Here is a 19,661-nt window from a genome sequence, read left to right on the forward strand (position 1 = left end):
GAGAACGAGTGAGGTGTCACAATCGCAATCTTTAAGGATTCAGAGTCTGATTGTGCAACACTTACTATTACTCTCGAGTCAGCCAACCAACTAAGACTTGGGTCGTTGTTGGCTCGGGAATATATGCTTGAGCCACCGACCCTACTCTTGAAAAGCAATTTAAGAAAACAATGTTGTAGAAATTAACCAGAATTAAACGATAACAACTACATTGATAGCAGTAGTAGACATGATTTTGACTGAACGTCATTTCTCGGTATCCGTAATTCAAGGGCGACAAAAATAAAAGAAAGAGGAAAAAAATAGCGGGAACGACCAAAACCAAACAGTTCATACGAAAAGAAAAGGGGTGGGATTAAAATCTCAGTGGCATTTATGTAATTATATGATGATATTAAGGGCAAAAATATGGGATAATCTTTAAATGCTATATCAGTCGGTTTGTGGATTTTGAGCGCTCTAATCTTAAAACTTGAACCATTTTCTCTTCCATTATTCTATTTTCTTTTCATTTTTAATTCCCATTTTCTGTTAATCTCTTCGATTTCTCTCTCTCTCCACCTGTCTTCCTGCTTTTCCTCTCTTACTACCCGTCTTCCTCTGATTTTCAGGTGATTTTCTTCTTTTTTCTTAATTCTTCTTTCAATTTGATCGTTTCGTTTCTACTGCAGTTCATCTTCTGATTTCGTTGAAATTTTGCCTTATAACTTGATGTTGGAGTTCGATTCGTTGTGTAATTTTCTGGTGTTTGTTCTCTTTACATCGATTGTCTCATTTCTTGTTTCTGGAATTTTCGGATTGATCGGATCCTTGTGTTTGGATCGAGGTTGATGATTGCTTGAGTTCGAAATGTTTTTGGATGATTTCTTTTCTCTTTCGATGTTTATTTGGTTTGATTGGATCTTCTGTTGAGTTTAAATTGATAGTTTCGGATAGCGGATGGACTTTTTTTTAATTGAGTTGAAGCGATTACTGCTCCTATTTTAAAGCGAATCTGATGGTTTTAGGATTTCTGTATGAATCTATTTCGCTGTATACTCGATCACTTCAAAACTTTTCCTGCTGAAACAGAAAAAGTTCTCCTCACAACTATTTTGGTTCCGCTAATTTGTTAGAGTTGATTGGAATTTTGTGCTTATTTTCCTCTGTAACCGATTCTTGTTTCTCGATGTCTACGTGCCGGATCCAGGAATATCACTTTTGGTTGATCCGCCATGAGGAAGACGGAGGAAAGAGTAAAGTGAATTTTCAGGTAACAAATTTTGTCTCTATATGGAATTAATATTCCGGCATTTAATTTTCTCATACTTATCGTTCAAATGGAAAAACCTATAATTTTCTTTTGTTTTTCAAAAAAATCTGTTAATTGGCATAGATTTCAAATTTGTGATAATGATGTAGTCGTTTTGCATGGCACAACCAACAAAAAGGAACAGCTTATCTTTTCTGATGTAATAGCTGTCTTTTCTGATTAGGGTATCTTCGTAATTGCCGAGTTCGGCGCTTTTTAGAAGTTATCGTATGCAGCGTATGCTATTGTGCGCCGTTTTCTTACATTATGTATTAGAATGAAATAGTTTCCTAATTATTATATAAATCATGTCACGCTGTCTTTATTACGAAAGTCATAATGTTTTAATTGAAATATGCATTATGCTATTATTTACGTATTTTTCGTCAGGGTTTTAATCGATTCAGATTGTGATAAAAGCTGCTTTTGTAAGTAGGCCCCGGCCATGTGCGATCTGGTAGAGTCTATTTATTCATGAATTAGCTGCAAATAATGTAAGCTAGCTTGCCCTATTACCTAAACTTTCAATTTTTTAAAAAATTTTAATACTATTAAATGAATTTCTAAATTTTCAATTATATATTTAATAAATTTATGTCCTTTTTTTATTCAACTTTTTATAAAATTTATAAATAAAAATGGAAAGTTTAAAGATTATCCATATTTTTTATCCTATTTGAAACAAATTTAAAAATTATTATATACTTTCTAAAGTTTACTGTTCTATTAGATAAAAAGATAAAAATTCAACGCTAAATTTGTAATTTAATGAAAAAAAAATTATTTATTTATTACTATGGTGATGTAATGGTTATGCTTATATTTTTCAACGTGGCATGTGTACATCTTCTTTATCCCTTAAATGTTCTTTAATGGTATAAAAATGTTCGAGTAATTTGAATTTTATTTTTCAGGCTTGGACTCTTGAACGTCCATGTTCTACTGTGTGCTTGCTAGGGGAAGTTGATATTCCCAGGAGATGACAAAGCACCGGTTCAGGAATTCTTTGAAGTCTCTATTTGGGAGTTACCTTGATCCAGAAACAAATGAACGGCTCAGAGGAAATAAATCAGGTAATTAAGGGATATATTCCTTTTGATTTATGTAGTTTTTGGTGCTTTTCACCCATTATCTTACATTTTACATTTTTGATGCAGTTATCGAGGACAAGGTGAATAAAATTAGACAACTCATAAAAGGTGAAGATCTAGGAGTAGAAGACCACGACCAATCAGAAACTCGCAAGAAACAGTCCATTGATGAATTATTTGATGATTTCCTTAACGTTTATCAGGCCCTCTATGAACAATACGACAGCCTAACCGGAGAGTTGAGAAGAAAATTTCAAAAAAGAAGAGAAAAGGAAAGCTCTTCATCTAGTTCATCCGACTCGGATTCAGATGATTCTTCAAAGAAAAAGGTCAGCAAAGATGATCGAGGGTTGGAGAGAGAATTCCAAGAAGTTGGTGAAATCAAGCAGGAACTTGACGCAGCACTTTCAGAAGTAGCCGATTTGAAAAGGATATTGGCAACTACAATTAAAGAACATGAATCCCTAAATACAGAACATCTGACAGCTTTAAGTAAGATACAAGAAGCAGATGGAATTATTAGAGATTTGAAGGTTGAAGCTGAAATTTGGGACTCTCAGAAGTCTAAATTTCAGCTTGAAATCGAAGAACTGAACCTGGCGTTAAGTAATGCTGGTAGGAATGAATCTGAGTTGAATGAGAGATTAAAAGGTATGGAAACAGAGATGAATAACTACATTGAAGAAAAGGAGACTGCAAGGAGGAAGATTGAAGAGGGGGAAAAAACTATAGATGAATTGAAGGCTTTGGCTGATCAGTTGAAGGAGAAGTTGTCAGCCACAATGGAAGAAAAGGAAGCTCTGAACTCACAGCACTTGAAAACTTTAAGTAGGGTACATGAAGCAGATATGATCACAAGAGATTTGAAGGTTGAATCAGAAACCTGGGGTGGTGAAAAATCTAAATTTCTTCTCGAGATTGAAGAGCTGAATCAGAAACTGGGTGCTGCCGGAAAATTGGAAGCGCAATTGAATGAAAGGTTGAAGGATATTGGAATTGAAAACGAATATTTGATCAAGGAAAAGGAATCTGCGCAGAGGACGATTGAAGAGATGAGTCAGAGGCTGAGCAATGCTGTTAAGATAGAAGCAGAACTCAATGGAAGATTGAAAGATATTGAAACTGAGAAAGATGGGTTGATCAAGGAAAAGGAGATTGCATGGAAGGAGATTGAACAAGGTAAACGAGTTATAGAAGAATTAAACGCCATGGTTGATCAACTGAACAGCCAATTGACAATTACAGTAGAAGAAAAGAAATCTCTCAATTTACAACTTGAAAAGGAGAAAGTTGAGTTGTTGAGATCAATTGCTGATCATCAAAGAAATCTGAAGGAACACGAGGATGCATACAAGAAGCTAAATGATGAGTTTCAAGAATGTAAGCTAAAGCTTGATAATGCAGAAATGATGATGGCAGAAATGAGTCGAGAGTTTCTTAATGACATTAGATCAAAGGAGCAAGTGAAAGATGACCTGGAGCTAATGGTTGAGGATCTTAAAAGAGAGCTGGAAGTAAAAAGTGATGAGATAAATAGCCTAGTTGAAAACGCTCGCACGATCGAAGTCAAGCTTCGGTTATCAAACCAGAAGCTTCGTGTTACAGAACAATTATTAACTGAAAAGGAAGAGATTTTTCGGAAAGCTGAATTGAAATATCAAAAGGAACGGAAATTGCTCGAGGAAAGAATTCATGGACTATCTGCAACAGTTGTTACTAACAAAGTAACGTATCAAAAGACGATATCAACTGTTTCAGAAAACATTAACAGTAACCTCTCCCAACTGGAATGTGTCATCAGGAAATTCATATTGGAGTATGCAAAGTATGAGAAGTGTGTTATGGAGACATCCCGCGATCTACGGCTTACAAAGAGTTGGGTTTCAAATGCTATTGAAGAAACAGAAGGCCTAAAAAAAGAGGTGGCAGACCTTGGGAAACAACTTGAAGATAAGAAAGAGAGGGAATCGATATTAGTACAACAGGTTGAGAAGTTGGAGATTAAGGCCAACAAGGAAGGATCTGAGAAGGATGGATTGGTTGAAGCAATCCACGAACTTGAAAAGAGACAGACAGAATTGGAGAAGTTGATGGAAGAGAAGAATGAAGGTATGGTGGGTCTGAAAGAGGAGAAGAAAGAAGCGATAAGGCAACTTTGCATGTTGATAGAGTATCATCGGGACCGCTATGATTTTCTCAAGGATGAGGTCTTGAAGTTGAATGTTAAAGGAGGCCAGAGTGTAAGATAGTAAGTAAGTCAATCACCACTCCCTTTACTACTCATATTTCTTTTTTGTTTTTTCGATTGTAACGAGGCCTTTTGGGAAAGCCCAAAACAAAGTCATGAGAGCTTATGCTCAAAGTGGATAATATCATACCATTGTGCAGAGTCGTGTTCATCTAACATGGTATCAGAGTCATGCCCTAAACTTAGCCATGTCAATAGAATCCTCAAATGTCGAACAAATGACTCCAAAAGAAAAAGGAGTCGAGGTTCCTCGAAGGCATAGTAAAAGATGACTAAGACTCCAAAAGAAAAGGAGTCGAGCCTCGATTAAGGGGAGACGTTATTTTGTTCGAGGGGAGGTGTTGGATAAAAGTCCCACATCGGCTAATTTAGCGAATAATCATGAGTTTATAATCAATGAATACTCTCTCTATTGAAATGAGTCTCTTAGGAATCACGACCCTCCACAATGGTATGATGTTGTCCACTTTAAACATAAGCTTACATGGTTTTACTTCTGGTTTTTCCAAAAAAAACTCGTACCAATAGGGTACTTATAATTCCATGATCTACCCTTTAATTAGTCGACGTGGGACTCCTCTCCCAACAATCCTCGACATAGTCTTGGACGCAGCTAATTAGTACATCTTGATATACCTGCTTTCTTTCCACCTTTTTTTTTTCTTCTTTTGTTATTATAATGCATATTGCTTTCTTTTCTTGCATGCAACTAATTGATTGACTGACTTTGTCTGGTTCCTTTATTAATATGTTTGAATCTTTTCTAGGCAGTCATTAGCCACTCGGATAATTGCTAGAAAGTTGTTTCTTAGCTGATCCATCAATTAAGATACGACTTTCTTTCGATCTTTAGAATCTTATTCTTTATTCTTTAGGCTGTAGTGATTACGAGGATGGCTTGTTTTTGTTTGCTGTTTTTTATTTTATAGATATTTTAATGCCTTTCATTTTCCCTTTGTAGGTATGTCCTAAAAAAGAATGGAGATCATTCGAGAAATAAATCAAAATTGTAGAAAAACAACAACGGTAAGGGTATTTTAGGATCCTTTTCTCTAAAGAGCAAATTCTCTATATTCAAAAGAGAATTTGACGTTGTAGGTAGATGTAAAATTGCAAAATAGATCCCTAATTTTGATTAGGGTATATGAGATCTTTGTGTAGAATTTTTTTTTTTTAATGCATTAGAGGAGACGAAAATTGCTCGAGATCTAGGCCTAGTCGTGTCGACAAAGATTTATAGAGTTTGAGAAAGACGACTCCATAAATTATTTCTTTTGTATATTTATATTTGTATTATAGGTTCTTGTTTATTTGATGTCAAAGGGAACTTTTTTTAAGGAATGATAAATTTTATTTTTTCATGTCAATGAATGACATTTAGATATAAATATTTTATGTGTTGGACGAAAAAAGTCCCACGTCGGCTAATTTAGGAATGATCATAGATTTATAATCAATAAATACTTTCTCCATTGATATGAGGTTTTTTGGGAAGCTCAAAACAAAGCTAGGAAAGCTTATGCTCAAAGTGGACAATATCATACTATTGTATAGAGTCGTGTCTATCAATATGAATGTTTTTCATCGTTAGAATTCTAGTTATAATGTTATTTTTGTTGATATTTATTTGAGATAAGAATTTAGATAGAAATGTAAGTAATAATTTTGGAAAGAATACGAATACTTTTTCACAATTTAATATATTTAAATCATTTTTATATAAATCCAAGGTAGAGTTAGATGCAAGAAACAAACTACTCGATTGACTTTATAATTTTCGTCTTTTTTTTAATAATTTATTTATTCAGTCTTTTAAGTTATTATTATTTTATTACTTTTTATTTTTCTCATATTAACCCCATCGTGCTACGGTTCAAGTACACTATTTACCACATCCTCTAGAAAGTTGACTATTTTCAACCAACAATAGCAAAAGAAATAAAAAAAAAATATTATTAATAATGTTATCCGACAAAAATTTTCGTATTCTAAGAGATTCAACTATTTTTTCAATGAAAAAAAAAAAAAAAAAGTCAATAAAACCCAGTCAATTAATATTTATTTTTTAAGACATTAGATTTGTGCCATACACGTGTCTTTTTTTATAAATTCAAAAATTTCGTGAAATTTGTATTTTGTTTGTTTAAAAAATATTTTTGAAAAAAAATAATGTTTTGGTAATAAAATATTATTTTCAACGAAAAAAGTGGCGACAGCTGGCATTTGCTTCATTATGTACCTTGTCGCACCTGATTGCTCCCCACGTCTTGATGAGGGTACAATTGTAATTGTACTCAACGTGTGTGTAGTCTGATTGGTCAACGTTATTTACTTTATACCATTTGATTGTATCTGCGCTCTCCTTTATTACACAACGCGGGAATGTCACCTAATTACACCTTACGATGCCGTTTTTCTGACCATGACAGCGTTTTCATGTTTCTCTCCATAGCTTTGAGATAGTCCAAGTTGAGTGATTCGAGATAACCGTGTCGGCATCTTTAAGGTCAAGTTGTCAATAATCTTCACTCCGTTGCAATCTTCTCGTAATTACAAATTCCAAGTGATCGGTTGAATTCGATTGCTTGTCTCATTAGGTAAAACTCGCTCTGTTTTTCTTCGAATCTACGAGGAAATTGAATGGATTCTTCTATTTCTTTGTATTGAAACTTGTCATGGATTTGTGATTTTGGTGGATTTGTTCTTCAATTAGGTTAAAAATGCTCTGATATGTTTCTTTATGGATTGAAAGGGTTTTGATCGATTTGGGGTTTAGGGATTGTTTGATTGCTTGTTTTCTTTGCTGCGTTTGAAGAGTTTCTAATTTTGATCTTCTTTTGGGATCTGTATTATGCTGATGAGCAGATAATTCGAGTTCTTCGTTGTCCCAGATGCGAGAATCTCTTGCTTGTACTGTTCGTAGAGGTATGAATCTGCTTTAATCCTATTATTCTCTCTTGGTTAGCGGCTGAGAAACTAATTTTAGGGGTTTTTTCTGAGTCTAAGTGGGACTGTCCAAGCATGGAACCATCTGTAAAAGAGAGGGTCTTAAGGTCTAGAAGGACTGTCTTTAGCAGTAGTTCAATTAGAACAAATGATAGAGAGGATATAGATGATTATGAGAGGAGAATTGGGCAGGACACCAAGGGGGTTTGGTCTATGCAGAGTCTTGGTGATAAAGAAGTTGGTTTAGTTGAAGAAACACAACGTATCGAGAATTGGATTCGACGAAATAATATCGAACATGACATGGATATTTATGTTAATCCTATGGGAGCAGCGAGAACCCGAGCGGCTTTTGAGCATCAAAGAATTGAAAGAGATGCATTCACAGGGTATTCTGGAAACTCCTTGGCTATTGCTGATAGAATAGGTGTTCCGAATTTCCATTATCCTAGTGATCGACCTTCGAGTTCTAATGTGGATCGGCTCTATGGTCATCCGGAGTCTAATCAGGACTATGAACGTCCTTTAGACGGTTTAGACCCGAATCGAGCTGAACTACTTAGAAGGTTGGATGAGTTGAAAGATCAAATTATCAAGTCTTGTGATGTGGGAGATAGACCAAAAGTTGTTGAGAGAGCTGCAGTCGATCCGTACTATGGTCGAGCTACTTATAATGTCCCGATGCAATCTTCGACAAGAAGCCCGCCGCATATCTATGAGCCTCATTACGTGGATCGGGGCAATGGAACCTTTCCAGCAATGGGTCAACATCAGAGAAATGGTGAGGATTTGTTGCATCCTCCAAGGCATGTTGTGAAAGATATACCATTGTATGAGGATCGGTTTCAGGAGCAAATGAAAAGAAAGACAAACTATCCTCCACGGCTTCCTCACGAACACTATCCAGAAAGCTTCATGGATTTGAGAGCGCCAAACTCTCCTATAAGCAATGCAAGCAATCCAAAAGAGTCAATCAAATCTAGCACGTATCGTAACGAGAATCCTGTAACAGTTGGACTTACGGCTTCCAATCTACAACGTGCTGGTCGATTTCCATCTCAAGATGCACTTCCACACTCGAGACAACTTAGTGAGCTTGATTCAGAGATTGATGGTTTCAGTCCGGTTCGACCAAGAACATCTGTAGTTTTGCGAAGAAATGGAAAATCTCGAGATGCCATCGCTGGTGGTGCTCCATTCATTGTGTGCAATAGTTGCTTGGAATTGCTAAAACTTCCCAGAAAACTTTACAAGTTGGAGATGGATTGGCAGAAACTACAGTGTGGTGCTTGTTCGGTTGTCATTATCGTAAAAGTCGAAAACAGAAGGCTTGTTGTTAGCGTTCCAGCTGAAGCCAAGCCCAAAGAAGTTTCTCCTGACGAGGGTTCCCCCAAAAGAGTTGTCAATGCTACCAGCTCTTTAGAAAGCTCTGATAATTCTAGTCACAAATCGATCAGTACCGACCACAACAAGCCCTCGGACAGTCGGGATTCAAATCTTGGTGAATCTAAAACGCAGGAGCTAACTTCGTCTCTCGTTCCTTCCACGGAAAAAGAGACCCTGCCTACAAAAGATGCACCATCTTTAACAAATTCTGATAACCCTTCTTATGATGAACCTAGCAAATACAGAGAAGAAAGCGAAAATAATCAGGATACTGTGATAAACGACGTCACCGAACCAAGTGAGTTGGACGTCTCGTTCGAAGACTATTCGAACATTCATATTTCTCAAGATTCTATGGAAATAAGCAAAGAAGAAGAAGAAGAAAATCAAAGCAAGATCAAAAGCAATGAAGAATCTGAAACCTTTTTTGTGGATCTCAGCAAGAACAACTTAAGAGATTTTTCAAGATCAAGTGAAATCACTGATAATGGAAGGCCTACTGTTTCTGTTAATGGCCAGCCTCTACCAGCTCATGTTGTCAAAAAGGCTGAAAAGCTTGCTGGGCCCATTCTCCCAGGAGATTATTGGTATGTTTCTTTCTCAAAAGTTAAGCTTAGCTGATTAATGATTTTAAGATGAACAAAAGTATTCTTAATTGTGTTTACCAGGTATGATTATCAAGCTGGATTCTGGGGTGTAATGGGACATCCATGTCTTGGCATTATTCCTGTGAGTTCAGTTGATTTTTAGCTTCTTTCTTATGGTTTAATGGCCCGAATATGTTAATGAACGAACGTTTTCTCTGCTCGTCATGCAGCCATTTATCGACGAGTTCACGTATCCAATGTCAAGGAACTGTGCTGGTGGAAACACTGGAGTTTTTGTCAATGGGAGAGAGCTTCATAAAAGGGATTTAGAGTTGCTGTCTAGCAGAGGGTTGCCTACTACTACGAATAAATTATATAGAATCGACATTTCGGGAAGAGTCGTAGATGACGATTCTGGAAAAGAGTTATATAACCTGGGAAAACTCGCCCCGACGTAAGCTCTACTGCTCATTAAAATCTCCTATTAGTTTGCTTAAACTTTCATAAACTGAACTTATTTGACCTTGAACACTCTTTGAAACAACAGCATTGCTAAGGTAAAACATGGGTTTGGCATGAAAGTACCAAGAACACTCAAAGTGACAGACACAAGCATTTAAGTTTTGGAAATCCTCCTTCAGATGCAGCACAGCAGCTTCCATTTAGTGTAAAAGAAGCCGATTGCCGATGCAGCAATCACCCGACTCGACCCTACTCGACGCTTGTACATTAAATCAATGGTACACACCTATACCTTGTGGAACTCGAAATTTTCTTTAGATTCTTTCTGAGTTGTGAGATTGTTTGTCTGAGTATATAAATTTGAAGTTTGTGTTAGGAGGTGATTGCATTCAGAAATGGCTCAAAACTCGGGGAAAAAAAAAACATAAATGTTGGTGAGAATTTCTCATCCATGTACAAGGAGCAAGATTAATTAATAACCATGAATTCATGTTCCTAAGATGTTAGAATTTTGGTCTGTTCCTTATCCTGTCTTTGTCTTATCTCGGATGTCTTGACTAGTTGATTTATGTTAAAATTGGAAAAGATTGGTGTAACATTGAGTTGTTATTTTATTGATGTACTTGTTATTTTATTGTCGTTAGAGATGTCCATGAGATAGGGATAGGGATTGGATTCTCTAGAGTCAATTTTTTTTCTTTTTATATATTTTTATAATTTGAAAGAATTTTTAATGAATAATTTTTATCTTCGATATAATTTCTATTAAAAAATGTAAAACATCATAATAATATTTGATAAGTAAAACTATAGTAATAATGTTCATTATTTTTCATCTTTTAGTATTCCGCACTTAAATATATAAATAAATAAATATATGAAGTGAGTGGAGGGCGTAGATTTGGCAAAGTCAGTGACGGGGATGAGGTCCCTGTCTCCATTTAGCTAACGAGAAAAAAAAAATTCCAATTAAACAATAATTTTGCACGTCGTTTGAAGTAGATCCTACAGACTAATCAATAAGTGACGTTGCATCTTATTTTAATTGTAAAAAAAAAAAACTTTTTAACGAATTTCAAAATTTAAGAGTAAAAATAAAATTTCTTAATAAGAATCGAAATCTATCCGAATAATATGAGTATAATTTCTATAATTTAACCTATGTTCTTAATACGTAACAAAACAATGATAAAAAAAATTATTAAATAAAAACAAAGTTTAACGACGTATTAGTTTTTATTATATTTTTTAAATAAAATTTAAGGTAAAATTAATTATATAAGTATAATCATTTTCTATTCACAGAAATATTCTATACTCATCGTCTTTCTTTAATATATTTATTTACAGTTTCGTGTATGTAATGCTTGCTCCCTTCATTTTCCGGAAAAATAAAGGGATTTTGGTATATATATATATATATATTATATAACTTCATCAACTAACGGTCAAATCGGATTTCAAAACAAGTCTTCAATCTGAATAATTGATTTGAATTTTGGTAAAGAAAAAAAATCCGACCGTTGAGCTTAGACCTCTTATAAGACGCTCCCTTCATTTTTCCGGAAAATAAAGGAATTTTGGTATATATATATCATATAACCTTTTCATCAACCAACGGTCAAATCGGATTTCAAAACAAGTCTTCAATCTGAATAATTGATTTTAATTTTGAAAAGAAAAGAAAAAAAAAAGATCCGACCGTTGAGCTTCACCTCTCCATAAAAGGGACCCTCTTCATTACAGAGTTTTTACAATACGCCTGAAGCCCTCCCCTGCTCTCTGCTCTGCTCCAGTTCCCATATCTCCGATGGCTTCCACTGCTGAAATTCCGAAGACAAAGAAACCCAGGAACAGCCGGAAGGCTCTGAAGGACAAAAACTCTACACCGGAGGAGCCACAATCTGAATCCTCCATGGTTACGAAAGTGACACAGCCATCGGAAGAGGAGATCCTCCTATCTCAGAATCAATCTTCGGCTAAGAAACCGAAATCCAAAGCTGCGCCGAAGAAGCAGCCGGCGAAGCAGTCCTTCGACAAAGAGTTGCAGGAAATGCAGGACATGCTTCAACAGTTGAGGCTCGATAAGGAGAAGACTGAGGAGCTTTTGAAAGCCAAAGATGAGATGCTTAAGCAGAAGGATGAAGAACTTAAGACGAGAGATATGGAGCAGGAAAAGCTCCAGATCGAATTGAAGAAGTTGCAGAAGTTGAAGGAGTTCAAACCTACTATGGTTCGTTTCTTAATCTCTTGTGTCTCTCTAGGTTTTGGTTTCTAATTGCTTACTGAGAAGAACTAAACAAGAAATGTTAGTTAATCCGAGATGGATCGTCGGATCTCTTTAGGTTTTAGTTTCTAATTGTTGAAATTTTTTCTTCTGAATCAGAACTTCCCTATGATTCAAATTTTGAAAGATAAGGAACAAGAGAAGAAAGAGAAGAAGAAGTGCTCGGAAAACAAGAGGCCATCTCCACCTTACATCTTATGGTGCAAAGATCAATGGAACGAGGTAGATATAAACTGCTGATAATTCATGGTTATAATACCTGTTACCTGTCAATTGCTCTTGAATTTCATGTTTACGGATTTTGTCCTCTAATTCAGATCAAGAAGGAGAATCCAGAGGCAGAGTTCAAGGAGATCTCAAACATTTTGGGGGCAAAGTGGAAGAATGTCACTGCAGATGAGAAGAAGCCATATGAGGAGAGGTATCAGGCTGAAAAACAAGCCTATTTGCAAATCACTTCTAAAGAGAAGCGTGAGAGTGAGGCGATGAAGCTGTTAGAAGAGGAGCAGAAGCAGAAGACAGCCATGGAGCTGCTTGATCAATACCTTCAATTCAAAGGGGAGGCTGAGAAAGAGAACAAGAAGAAGAAGTAAGAACCACTTTCACTCTATCTTCACACTATGTTAATTTTCAAGTGCCTTACAGATGTTTGATAAAATCCCCCTTAGGAAAGAGAAGGATCCATTGAAGCCCAAGCATCCCATGTCTGCATTCTTTCTCTTTTCAAATGAGAGGCGTGCATCCCTTCTTGCCGAAAACAAGAATGTTCTAGAGGTAGCGAAGATAACAGGTGAGGAGTGGAAGAACATGACAGAGAAACAGAGAGGTCCTTACGAAGAGGTTAGCACACTTGCCAAAAACAGATTTCTTCTTCATATTTTCATCCAAGATCGATATTATTAACTCCTGAGAATTTGCAGATGGCGAGGAAGAACAAGGAAAAATACATGCAGGAAATGGAAATATACAAGCAGCAAAAGGAGGAGGAAGCAGCAATCCTCAAGAAGGAAGAGGAAGAACAAATGAAGCTTCATAAACATGAAGCTCTGCTGTTGCTAAAGAAGAAAGAGAAAACCGAGACTATTATAAAGGTAGAAGAAGGTGATTTTTAAATTTTTTTGTTATAATATCCCTGGATTAGCCATTGACATGAGTTTCTGAATGTGTGATGGCAAACAAAAAACAGAAAACAAAAGAGGAGCGGCAGAAGAAGAAGAAGGAAGGGAAGAAGAGTGTTGATCCTAACAAGCCTAAGAAGCCTGCATCCTCTTACATCCTGTTCAGGTTGAAAAAAATAAATCAACCCCTCTCTAAATTGCTGCATTTGAAGAGGTTTATATGCATATACTGAACTGGTTTCTTGTATGAACTGCAGCAAAGAAGCTAGGAAAAGTGTAATGGAGGAGAGGCCAGGAGCCAACAATTCCACAGTGAATGCACTGATTTCAGTGAAATGGAAGGTTTGGACTTTAATGATTCAAATATTTTTGTTGTTTTATAAACATTTTGTTTAGATTCAAATATTTCTGTTCTTCTGATTTGGTTTGGGGATTATCCAATTTTTTTTTTTTGTTGTTTTTAAAAACATTTTGGAATTTTGGGTGTGCTGAGAAATGGTCCGTTCTTCTGATTTGGATGATTCAAATCTTTTTTTGTTTTTAAAACATTTTGGAATTCTTCTTCTGATTTAAATCTTTTGTTGTTTTGGTTAAGAATGAGAAATAAATTACTATCGAAGTAAACATACACTCTCTCTCAAAGTCAGGTAGACAAGTTGAGTGTTATTGATTTACACTCCCTATTTTCACGGCTAGAAAGACAAGTGTTACTTTATTCTCAAAGACAACTGGGATGTTATTGACTCTAAACAAGTTGGATGTAAATTAACATACAATCTCCAACTTGAGGGCGGATGTTTTATTTTATGGAATATATTTAGGTATTATATCCTAATATTTTATTTTATGATTTAATTTATAGTATATTTTATTTTATTCTCTATATTTAATTAGTTTTTTTTTTAATTATTGGCAGATATTTGTTGTTAGCTTGTATCATATTTAAAATTTATAATATCAAATTCTCATTCTTAACGGTATATTAATGGACTGTGTTTCTGATTTGGTTGGGGTGAACAGGAACTAAGTGAAAGGGAGAGGAAGATGTGGAATGATAAAGCTGCAGAAGCCATGGATGCTTACAGAAAGGAATTGGAGGAATACAACAAAACTGTAGGTGAAAGGAAGGGCTGAGGGAATCTGATTGGTTCGGTTCTTCACGGTTCAAATGTTGTTTGAACAGTGTCAGTTCCTGACAATGACTTGTTTTGATTAGTTGCTGCTAATCTTGTCTTCCTTCTCTAATTAGTTGGTCAGATTATTTTATTTTATTTGATGCTGATGATTTCTCGAACTCTTTCACTCATGTAAGTTGTGTATGTTGAACACAATTTTAATGTTTAACACTCGCTCACACACACTCTTCCGCCGATCTTAGGAATGTATGTTGGAACACAATTCTTAGTGGTAAACACTCGCACACACTACGTAGAAATTATTCCATTCGAATTCTTGGAATGAAATTAGTGTCTAGAGTATTTATATTAGAGTCTATCATTTATTATTAAATTATTTTATCAAGTATTTTCATTCTTAAAATATCTAATTTATTACTAATATATTTTTTAATTTCTATGTATTTTTAAAAAAATATTTAAATCATTATTTTAAAATATAAAAATTGCACTCGTAATTTTTTTAAAATCCATTAAAAAAATATGTAAAAAATCATGTTCCAGCGTCATCTAGACAAGACCACATTCCTAGCTCAACTCAACATTTAATTGTATCTTGAATGGAGGATGTGCCGGTGGATAAACAATTAGAGCTTTTATTATAAAAAATAAGTTGTTATTTTATTGACAAAAAAATTTTTAAACAACAAAATTATATATTTTTTTATTGCCAAAATATTTCAAAACTAAAAAATATGTTAAAACTGTGATTTTTAATATTTAGAAATCAAGTTAGAATATAGTTTTTTTTTTATAGTAAAAAGCTTGAATTTAATTATGTTATATTTTTTCTAAAAGATACATAAATAATTTAATGAAAGATTAAATTATGATAAAATAAATTAGTTGCTGCCATTCTTATCAACCCAAAACAATAATATTAAATAAATAAATAGATAATTTTTTTAAAGCAAACAAGGCACATCGTTATTATGAAATTGTTTTGACTTAATTTCATCTTTAAATATCATTCGCCGGAACTTCTCAATATCAGTTTCGCCTCCCTCTCCGTACCGGCCTTGGATTCCACCACCGCCCGCCGACAGCGACAACTACGATGGGGATTCAGCTTCCGGTCACCGAAGACCGAATCTCCGACGCCGGAGCATCATTCGTCCTCCAATCCAAAGGTAACGCAAACAAGAAGAAGAAGTAGAATAATATTAAGAAGAGAGGTTTTGCGATGTTTTGCGATCGTCTCTGTTTACAAAATTTCGATTCTCTGGAACAATCGAGAACAACAACGGAGTTTTATTTTGAGTCGTTGATTTTTGTTTCCTTGGATTGACGAATGAAAACAGGGGAATGGTGGCATGCGGGATTCCATTTGACGACGGCGATTGTCGGACCGACGATTCTAACGCTGCCGTACGCGTTCAGAGGATTAGGTTGGGGATTAGGGTTTTTCTGCTTGACGATTATGGCAGTTGTGACTTTCTACTCGTATTTCCTCATGTCGAAGGTTCTCGATCACTGCGAGAAGGCCGGTCGCCGTCACATCCGATTCCGGGAACTCGCCGCCGACGTATTAGGTATCGATTCTAAGAATATCGCTTTCAATTTTCTGCCTCGAAATTCTCTGTTCTAAAAAACGTATAATACTTCAAAACTCGTAATAATTTGTTTTTATATAATTCTCATTTTATAATATTTTAATTAAAAGACTTTTAAATATATGTCATACTTTTATCTATTTACATTAAAAAATTTCTAATATAGCCAAATGGATCAACCATTGAGATCTTCTGCTTTTAATCCACGCGGAGATGCATAGACCATAAGTTAAGCCTTTTAAGCCTTGAGAGACGTATGAGTATCACAAATTTGTCAGTTTCTTATAGCGCCGCGCCCCCACAGACCAAAATTGTTCCACCATACCTACTATTTATTCATCTCTGTCTCCCTATAAATGGGTCGTATTTTGGATCTTGATTTTGAACTTTGAACAGGATCTGGATGGATGTTTTACTTCGTAATATTCATCCAAACCGCGATCAATACTGGAGTTGGAATTGGAGCAATCTTGCTCTCCGGGCAGTGCCTTCAGGTGTCTCCTAACTTTATTCTTTTTGCAGCTCTTTCTGTTGTTTAATTCCCGTTTTTATGCTGTGTGGTTGATGTATAGATACACTCTTAACTACTTACTGCTGCTGATATTAGTGTGAAATGTTGACCCAATAAAAGCATGTGAAAGTTTTGTTCATCTTCTTTTTCTCTTCACTTTTGTGTCGTAGTTGTCTATTTATTAGGTGGGTGGTGGCTTTCTTTTTCTTGTCGGCCTTCAAATTCGTTCAGACTTGTCAAAAGTTTTTCACACTTGTTAATTGTTACGTTTTGAACATTCTCTTGACTTATATACTTGTAATCGCCCAAATCTATCGTTAGCACCAGATATTGTCTTCTTTAGCTTTGGTTTTTCCTTTCTGGCTTTCTTCAAGGTTTTTAAAACACTTCTGGTAGGAAAAGGTTTTCACACTATAAAGGGTGTTTCGTTCTCCTCTCCAACCAATGTGGGATCTCACAATCCGCATCCAAAAGGGTGTGTTTCGTTCTTCCCCATCGATGTGGGATCTCACAATCCACCTCCTTCAGGGTCTAGCATTCTCATTCCTTTCTCCAATCGATTTGGGACCACCACCAAATCCATCCCCCTTTGGGGCCAACGTCCTTACTAGCACATCGCCTCGTGTCTACCACCCCCTTTGAGGAACAGCCTTGTGATGTCCCACATTGGCTGGGGAGGAGAACAAATCACCCTTTATAAGGCTGTGGAAACCTTCCCCTAGCAGACGCGTTTTAAAGCCTTGAGGGAAGCCCAAAGAGGACAATATCTGCTAGCGGTGGATCTGGGTCGTTACAAGCCTCCTCGCTGGCACATCGCCCAGGCTTTAATATCATTTGTAATAGCTCAAGTCCACCGCTAGCAGATATTGTCCTCTTTTGGCTTTTCCTTTCGGGTTTTCCCTCAAAAAACACGTCTGCTAGGGAAAGGTTTCGACACCCTTATAAAGAGTGTTTCGTTCTCCTCCCCAATCGATGTGGGATCTCACCATACAGGTCAAATTGAAATAATTGTGAGAGTTTAGGAGCTCGTTTGAACGTTTAAGACTGGATTTAATATGAACTTGAATGTGTGGACAACATGTTTGTAGGGTCACTTTTCTTTTCTTGTTTTCTGCTGAAATGTGAAAGAAGAAAGGAAAGATTGATATGGTTCTTGTTTACCGTTGGGGATGACATACAGATAATATATTCAAACCTTTACCCAAATGGATCCATGAAACTGTACGAGTTCATAGCAATAGTAACAGGAGTGATGATCATTCTGTCTCAGCTTCCAACCTTCCACTCTCTTAGACATGTCAGTCTGGCTTCTCTGCTTCTCAGCTTGGGCTACGCATTTCTTATTATTGCTGCTTGTATCATTGCAGGTACTATTTATTACCATTGCTTTAATACCCCACGAGTTTTGAAATTTGATGTCCATGGTTGTTTTTTTCTTCTTCTTTTGTGTTATTGAAGCAATGAGCAAAGAAGCTCCAGAAAGGGAGTATAGCTTAGAATCATCACCAAAATCAAGGGTCTTCAGCGCCTTCACTTCCATCTCCATTTTAGCAGCCATTTTTGGGAACGGAATCCTTCCTGAAATCCAAGTAAAATACTAATCAACGCAACTTCGTTTAAATAAGATTAGTTAACAACGATCATAATATTCTATATAGTTATAATGATATCACGTATATCTTCAAATTTGTACACATAAGTTATGAAGACATTAGAAATGTTGCACGTTAGAAATCACAACTCTCCGCAATGGTATGATATTGTCCACTTTGAGCATAAGCTCTCATGGCTTTGCTTTAGGCTTCCCCAAAAGGCCTCATACCAATAGAGATAGTATTCCTCACTTATAAACCCAGGATCTTTCTCACTCCAAGTAATCATCAACAGTCCACCCCTCGAACAAAGTACACCTTTTGTTCGACACTTTAGTCACTTTTAACTACACTTTCGAGGCTCACAATTCTCTGTTCGATATTTGAGAATTCCATTGACATGGTTAAGTTTAGGGCATGACTCTGATACCATGTTAGAAATCACAACTCTCCACAATGGTATGATATTGTCCATTTTTAGCATAAGTTCTCGTAGCTTTGCTTTGGGCTTCCCCAAAAGGTCTCATACTAATAGAGATAGTATTCCTCACTTATAAACTCATGATCTTCCACTAAATTAACAAATGTGGGACTCACTCCCAATAATCATCAACAGCAATGAGCATGTTCAAATCCCTATATTTGTGAACAGGCAACTCTAGCAGCTCCAGCGAGTGGGAAGATGGTGAAAGGGCTTTTGATGTGTTACTGTGTGATATTTGTAACTTTCTACGCCATTGCAGCATCTGGATATTGGGTGTTTGGAAACAGGGCAAGCTCCAATATTCTGCTGAGCCTGACGCCGGACACTGGACCTCCATTGGCTCCCGCTTGGATTCTTGGGCTCGCTGTCATCTTTGTTCTTCTTCAACTCCTCGCCATTGGACTGGTCAGTGCTCACCTCTCATAATTGCTGCTTATGTTTAACTATGAATGATACATGGACAGTGGTGGAAAACGGGCAGGTGTATTCACAAGTGGCATACGAAATAATGGAGAAGCAATCAGCTGACACGAAGAAAGGAATGTTTTCCAAAAGGAACCTTATTCCAAGGCTCATTCTTCGCTCAATATACATGATCATCTGTGGCTTTTTTGCTGCTATGCTTCCATTCTTTGGTGACATTAGTGCCGTGGTGGGTGCTATTTGCTTCATTCCTCTTGATTTCATTCTACCAATGCTTCTCTATAACATCACCCACAATCCTCCCAAATCCTCCCTCACCTATTCTATCAACCTCGCCATTATTGTCGTATTCACCGGGGTTGGACTCTTGGGTTCGTTCTCTTCTATACGAAAGCTCGTTCTTGATACTTCCAAGTTCAAGCTCTTCAGTAATGATGTTGTCGATTGATCTAAAAAATCCCTCTAAATTTTGTATCCAATTTAAAAATACTCTTAAAATTTCTTAAA

The 19,661-nt window shown here is 36.1% G+C and overlaps 4 protein-coding genes across 11 annotated transcripts; all 4 read left to right on the forward strand.

The window, feature by feature from the left end:
* Positions 1-484: 484 nt before the first annotated feature.
* LOC111437525 (COP1-interactive protein 1-like) lies at positions 485-5,909 on the forward strand. 7 transcript variants are annotated; one of them, XM_023075531.1, is made up of 6 exons: positions 485-611; positions 1,190-1,252; positions 1,682-1,785; positions 2,206-2,364; positions 2,449-4,634; positions 5,592-5,909. In XM_023075531.1, the coding sequence occupies exons 4-5, from the start codon at positions 2,271-2,273 to the stop codon at positions 4,629-4,631; spliced, it is 2,277 nt and encodes a 758-aa protein (XP_022931299.1). In that variant the 5' UTR covers positions 485-611; positions 1,190-1,252; positions 1,682-1,785; positions 2,206-2,270; the 3' UTR covers positions 4,632-4,634; positions 5,592-5,909. The 7 variants fall into 7 exon arrangements, with proteins under 7 accessions (XP_022931299.1, XP_022931301.1, XP_022931300.1 ...); XM_023075533.1 differs by having other exon boundaries at positions 1,699-1,785; XM_023075532.1 differs by having other exon boundaries at positions 1,728-1,785.
* A 1,104-nt stretch (positions 5,910-7,013) lies between these two features.
* On the forward strand, positions 7,014-10,517 carry LOC111437527. The gene is made up of 6 exons (XM_023075536.1): positions 7,014-7,227; positions 7,496-7,549; positions 7,613-9,549; positions 9,631-9,691; positions 9,780-10,003; positions 10,097-10,517. The coding sequence occupies exons 3-6, from the start codon at positions 7,652-7,654 to the stop codon at positions 10,167-10,169; spliced, it is 2,256 nt and encodes a 751-aa protein (XP_022931304.1). The 5' UTR covers positions 7,014-7,227; positions 7,496-7,549; positions 7,613-7,651; the 3' UTR covers positions 10,170-10,517.
* Positions 10,518-11,754: 1,237 nt separating this feature from the next.
* LOC111437530 (high mobility group B protein 6-like) lies at positions 11,755-14,861 on the forward strand. 2 transcript variants are annotated; one of them, XM_023075541.1, is made up of 9 exons: positions 11,822-12,244; positions 12,398-12,520; positions 12,616-12,887; positions 12,967-13,138; positions 13,219-13,389; positions 13,485-13,582; positions 13,674-13,758; positions 14,437-14,550; positions 14,602-14,861. In XM_023075541.1, exons 1-8 carry the CDS (start codon positions 11,822-11,824, stop codon positions 14,548-14,550), a joined length of 1,458 nt encoding a protein of 485 aa, XP_022931309.1. In that variant the 3' UTR covers positions 14,602-14,861. The 2 variants fall into 2 exon arrangements, with proteins under 2 accessions (XP_022931308.1, XP_022931309.1); XM_023075540.1 differs by having other exon boundaries at positions 11,755-12,244; positions 14,437-14,861.
* Positions 14,862-15,550: 689 nt separating this feature from the next.
* Positions 15,551-19,661, forward strand: LOC111437531 (probable GABA transporter 2). The gene is made up of 8 exons (XM_023075542.1): positions 15,551-15,568; positions 15,602-15,721; positions 15,893-16,123; positions 16,541-16,638; positions 17,836-18,022; positions 18,114-18,244; positions 18,900-19,136; positions 19,213-19,661. Exons 2-8 carry the CDS (start codon positions 15,649-15,651, stop codon positions 19,600-19,602), a joined length of 1,347 nt encoding a protein of 448 aa, XP_022931310.1. The 5' UTR covers positions 15,551-15,568; positions 15,602-15,648; the 3' UTR covers positions 19,603-19,661.

This window comes from Cucurbita moschata, unplaced genomic scaffold (assembly GCF_002738365.1).
Source record: "Cucurbita moschata cultivar Rifu unplaced genomic scaffold, Cmos_1.0 Cmo_Scf00064, whole genome shotgun sequence".
In the NCBI taxonomy this organism is placed as follows: Eukaryota; Viridiplantae; Streptophyta; class Magnoliopsida; order Cucurbitales; family Cucurbitaceae; genus Cucurbita; species Cucurbita moschata.